This window comes from Nilaparvata lugens, chromosome 7 (genome assembly GCF_014356525.2).
Source record: "Nilaparvata lugens isolate BPH chromosome 7, ASM1435652v1, whole genome shotgun sequence".
Classification (NCBI taxonomy): Eukaryota; Metazoa; Arthropoda; class Insecta; order Hemiptera; family Delphacidae; genus Nilaparvata; species Nilaparvata lugens.
Genome location: NC_052510.1, coordinates 16,124,912 through 16,131,011, shown reverse-complemented (window position 1 = coordinate 16,131,011; position 6,100 = coordinate 16,124,912). Strand labels below are relative to the sequence as shown.

Sequence of the window (6,100 nt, the reverse complement as noted above, 5' to 3'; positions counted from 1 at the left end):
ATGCATATGTGAGTCATACCAGTAAGAGCATGTATATATGTATTAGGTGACCGTATTCTTTCTTTACTCTTGTTTGTGTATATCTGTAGAGATCTCTTTTCCATTATAGCAGAGAGAATTGTGTACTAGTTGAGAATATCATTGCAGACGACAGACTGTTTTCATAATGGATGACATAGGAATCAACCCAAATATTGTTATTAAAACTGGCTTTAAAACAATTTCATGCAATTTTTTGAGAGATTCTACTGTAAGTAAAGGGAAGAATCTTTTACAAAGCAACCATGTTTTTGATGTGGAAGAGTGTAGAGGGGAAAAGTTATTCGACAAACTAGTGTGAATGCCACACCATACAATGTTATAATAAAGGTAAGTTAACTTGTTAATAAAGTTGTTAACTTGTTAACTTGTTTAATAACAATGTTAATAAAGGTATAACTTGAATTTATAATCATTTAATAGGCCTATCATTTAAACCGCTTTCTCTTTTAATTTGGAAATAATGTACAAGCAAGGTTATAATGTAGAATGTAAATTAGGTACCTATCCATGTGTTAGATTTCGTCTCATACTTTAGCCAGTCTTATGGTCGTCCATCTTGTTTTTGTAGCATTTGAATCTACCGCTGCTACAGTCCGCAGACATTTTTCTCACGTGTCATGCGATCTCTGACGTCACGGTTTCATTGATCGCTTGATCGATAGTAGCGCTAGTTGTCGTCTGCTTCTTTCAATGTTTTCTAGTTTAATATTCGTCTATAAGTATTTTGAATTGTATTTTCATTGTTTTTGAACCTCCTTTGGTATACTTCAACAGTCACTTCAACCTCAACACCTTCAGTTCGCTTAATATCGATTTTATATTTTCACTTCATTCGTTGAGTTGTGCTCATGACTGCCGTGGACGTCATGTTTCCGCTTTTGGGCAGTTCCTGTCTCTTCAACCAGTTTTTGGCAAGAAGACTCACTCTCTTTGTACAGTCATACGATGTAACATCTCAGTTTTTAACGCGTCCATCTTTGGAAAACTTTATCCATTTTCATCATTCATTATGTCCTAGTTTGTGTGCTTATTCAAGAACCATTCAACGCATTTTTCATCAGTGAACGTTTTTCAACCATATTTTCTATGAATTTAACTTACCTTTCGGGACTTTTCTACTAAGCGTCCTTTTTGCAAATCACGCCATGCTTTCTGCATACAACGTTTTTCAATTATTCATCATATTATTATTATGAACTGTAAGTAATTTCAACATGAATTCCACATGAGCTTTCAACAATCCTCAATATGAACTTTTGATTTATTATTTATCACTTCAATTTTACTGAGCATCAGTACACATTTTTTAGCGGTCACATTCATTCTTCATGTATGCTCATAGGAGATACATTTTTCAACTTGGGAAGTCTTGTGCAAGTGCAGCTTACCTTATTCAACATTTCAACTCAGGAAATTTGTGCAAGTGCAGTTTGCCTTTCATTGTCAACCGCTACTCATTTTTAGCTACTCATCAGTTATTTAGTCGAACTTTGTCAATCTCAATTCTTACTGATGCCAGTGATTTCAGTCGTCAAGAACATTTTATCTCTTTTTTCAAATATTTATTCACTGCAATTACATCAACGTTAGGACATAACCTCAAACATTTATTCTACTTAACTCATGGTGGAACCTTTTTCCAATTAACATTCAACCAGTGAAACTCATTCAATTTGTGAAGTGCCCATTCGTCGTTATACTCATTATCAATTTAATATTGGAACAGTCTCAACTTTCAATATCTCAACGTATTCAAGTCAAGTTCTCTTCCGCATCGGTCACCGTTTATCAGGATATAATCAAGATATCTTCATCGTTCAACTTCTATTAGCCCAGCAGCTGTCTGCAACTACAATGTACTTGACAGGAGTCAAGTTTCATCCTCGGAATTTGAGTCACCGTAGGCCTATCACTTGGCAACACATCATTAATTATTCAGGGAAGTCTTATTCTATTATTCACATTTTTGTACTTACCCTCTCAGAGGCACTGTGTTTACTGGTAGTATTCATCCCATTCAATTTTGTTCCTGATTAACTTTTTATTCCTAAATAATAACTATTTAAATACTATCAATCATTCATTTTCTTTTATCTTCTATTATTATTACTTATGTGTTCTACATATAGTAATATTCCCCATGTAACTTGACATGCGTTAAGCTGTCATTTCCCAGCCCGCTTATGTAATACAATATGCTGAGCTTCGTCTCCTTTCAATATTGTATTTGGTATTTTTCAACCTTTTCTATTTTTAATTATTAATCGAACCTTCAGTTCTGGACAGACTTTCTACTCCTTCTGCTTACATTATAGCCAAGTTGCTATATTTGTCCTCTTTCAGTGTTACATAGTCAACAGCTTGAAAGCTTCAGGTACGATTGGATTCTACCTAAACTGAATTCCTAGTTTTCATTTTTTGTGAAATTAGGTTATTGTTCATTGAAATTTCATTACCTGCGTCAAGTCCTTTCTGGAGAAGCACTCAATAGAATTTCTAATTCTCCTTCTGGAGATTTTGAGTTAGCTTGGGAACTCTTGACTCAACGTTACGATAATTCATTATTGATTGCCGAAACTCATATTTCAGCCATACTCAACCCTCCTAAACTTGACTGTAGATCATCCCAATCGTGGAGATTATTTATTGACAATCAAAAGACAAATATCTCTGCTCTTGAAGCCCTTGCGCTCAATATCAGTGTGAAAGATCTCATTTTTATTTTTCTCACTGTGTCACGATTTGACAATGCTACTATTAGAGATTGGGAGAGATTTTGTTCTACCAAATCTCAACTTACCATTGATTGCCTTTGGGACTTTTTAGAGTCGCAACATAAAATCGCACAAGCAATGTCGAGCTCATTCAACAACACATCAGTGCAACGCAATACGCCGGCTAATAACAGCCTAGCACCAGTCGACAACCATCACAGCCCAAAGCCAACATCATGAATTTCAACACTTCAAATTCACCAAATGTTTTCAACAGAGCATCAACTTCTGAGTGTTATTTTTGTCGCAATGGCTCTCACAACATTTTCAATTGTAGTCAACTTCTCAAAATTCCAACTTCAGAACGAACCTCTGCTGTATTGAAAAAATCCTTGTGTGTCAACTGTATTCGGCCATGGGATCGAGCTCACCAATGTCAAGGTTCCTGCAAGACGTGCAATTTACGACATCACATGCTACTTCATGGGTCAAGTCCTGTCCCTAAGAGGTCCAACTATGTCACAACATCGAACCAAGCGCGCAATCCAGTGAAAAATCTGTCGCAGAGCATGCCGTACTGTGAGTATAACATACCTCATCAGTCACAACAACAATTAAGGTATGATAATCAATACAACCAGCCATCGCAAATGTCATCAGTGCATCCAGCATCAATGAACTCCAATTCAGCAGTGCCAATGACACACATGGTTTCACCTGCGCCGCAAATATCAACTAGCCTTGTCCAGCAGTTGCCGACTTCTAGTGTTGTTGTCAATTCAATTCCCTCTAGACCTCAGTCATCAAATTCTGAGGGAAGTCGTCAATTTGATTCATCTCAATCCAGTTTGCAGCCTGCCACAAATGTTGTTGAATCTCACAATCAGACAGTCAGCTATGCCCACAGCGCACCACAAATCAAATCCATTGATAGCAGACGCACTTGCATCATGCCTACAGCCCAGTTGATCGTCTTTGACAAGAGTGGTCAAGCTGTTATTTGCCGCGCACTCCTCGACAGTGGCTCTGATAGCTGTTTTATTTCACGTCAATTAGCTACTCAACTTCAATTACCCACTATTTGTACTGGCAGCACAGTTCATACTGTGTCTGGCAGTAATGCTACCTTATTGAATTTGTCATCTTTGAGTATTCACTCACCTGACCGAACTTGGTCAACTCACATTGATTGCATTGTTACAGAGAAAATTGTTCCTAGTGTTCCACCATCTGGACTCAATTTTTCAGATTTCAATATTCCCCCCAATGTTGTTTTAGCCGATCCTACCTTCTTCAAAATTTCAGGAGTGGATATACTCTTAAACGTTGATGTCTACGCCATGCTTCATTTACCTGGTCAAATTCGCCTGTCCGAAAGCTGTATTCTTCAGAATACCAAGCTAGGTTGGATAGTCTGGGGCTCCATTCCTGCTTATAAACCATCTGTCACCCATCAACACATTTCCAATTTCGTTTCTAGCATTGAACATGTGTCCAACGCAGACATCTCTAAGCAATTGGAAAAATTTTGGCGAATTGAAGAAATTGATACTGAATCCAGCACGCCAGCAGAACATGCACAAATTGAGCAGCACTACATTGAGAATGTTCAACGTCAAGATGATGGCAGATTTTCTGTAGCCTTGCCGGAAAAAGAAGCTACATGGAATGACATCTCCTGTAATGTTGCAATCATCCGTCCTATCTCATCACATGCCACTAGAGTCACAACTTCAGTGTTGAACAATATCATTCATAAATTGTCTGATTATCATCGCATCACCCGTTCAACAGCATACGTTCGTCGTTTCATCCATAACATCACTCGACGTCATCATCCTGATCAGCGCAGATGTGGTCTACTCACAGTAGAAGAAATTCAAGAGGCAGAAATTGCGATCATCCGCACGGTTCAAGCAGAAGCATTCACAGAAGAGATTCGTCTTCTCCATCAAGGCAGAGAATTGCTTCCATCTAGTTCCTTGAAAGCGCTATCGCCATTCATTGACAATGACTCATTATTGAGAGTTGGCGGCAGATTGAGTCAATCGGACTTGCCGTACGACTACAAACATCAAATCATCTTGCCTTCTAAACATCGTTTCGTTTCAGTGCGCTCATCATGTCATATCATCGACGTCTTTCTCATGATGGAGTTCAGAGCACCATGACTTCATTACGTCAGCGTTATTGGATACTATCTACTCGTCGTACAGTCAAATCAGTTTTGAAATCCTGCCATTTATGTTTTCGCTTCGCCAAATTTCTTTCGGAACAAATCATGGGACAACTTCCTCCTGTCAGAATACAGTCTGATTTTCCATTCTATAACTCTGGCATAGATTATGCTGGACCGTTTTCATTACTTGTTGGTTCCAAGAAATCACACACATATTTGAAAGCTTATTTAGCTATCTTCGTCTGCATGGTCACGAAAGCAGTACACGTAGAAGTCGTCTCAGAGTTGACAACGAAAGCCTTTATTGTGGCACTCATTCGCTTCTCATCACGTCGTGGTATTCCACACTCCATATTTTCGGACAATGCAACCACGTTTGTAGGTGCAAACAATGAACTACAAGATCTACATCAGTTTTTTGAGTCATCTAAAACTCAACAAGATATTCATAACTACATGTCGGTTCTCAATATCAAGTGGCACTTCATTCCACCTCGCGCCCCATCTTTTGGAGGTCTATGGGAGAATGCTGTCAAGAATTTCAAGAAAATTTTCAAAGTCGTCACATTCAATCATATTCTTAATTTTGAAGATATGACTACATTCGCAGCTCAAATTGAAGCTATCCTTAACTCTCGTCCACTCGTACCTCTTACAGAGGACCCTCAAGATCTTCAGTATCTCTCGCCAGGTCACTTCTTAGTTGGTCGCCCATTGACTGCGTTGCCTTTCCATTGCCCACCCACCACCCATGTCGATAACAGGTGTCGTTGGAAACTTCTTCAAAAAATCACTCAAGAACTTTGGGACAGATGGTCTAAGGAGTACTTAGTCACACTTCAACGCAAGCACAAATGGCTTACTGAATCGGACAATCTCACAGTTGACACCATGGTTCTTCTGAAAGATCTCAATTCTGCTCCTTCCACATGGAAGTTAGCTCGCATCATTGAAACCCATCCAGGTGCTGATGGAAAAGTTCGTGTTGTTACAGTGCAGACTGCACATGGTAGATTCAAGAGAGCCATCTCTAGTCTCGCTCCGCTTCCAGCATTTGAAGATGATTAATTTGGTAGTCTTTCACTACTTGTCCTTTTGTATTAGCATTTATTCATCATGTTATCCACCTATTATTCGTATTGCTCGTATATTTCTATTCAACTCA

The 6,100-nt window shown here is 38.6% G+C and overlaps 1 protein-coding gene across 1 annotated transcript; it reads left to right on the top strand.

Annotated features, from left to right (window-relative positions):
* Nucleotides 1-5,181: 5,181 nt before the first annotated feature.
* On the top strand, nucleotides 5,182-6,003 carry LOC120352166. Its single transcript, XM_039431860.1, has one exon. The coding sequence runs from the start codon at nucleotides 5,182-5,184 to the stop codon at nucleotides 6,001-6,003; it is 822 nt and encodes a 273-aa protein (XP_039287794.1).
* Nucleotides 6,004-6,100: the final 97 nt, after the last annotated feature.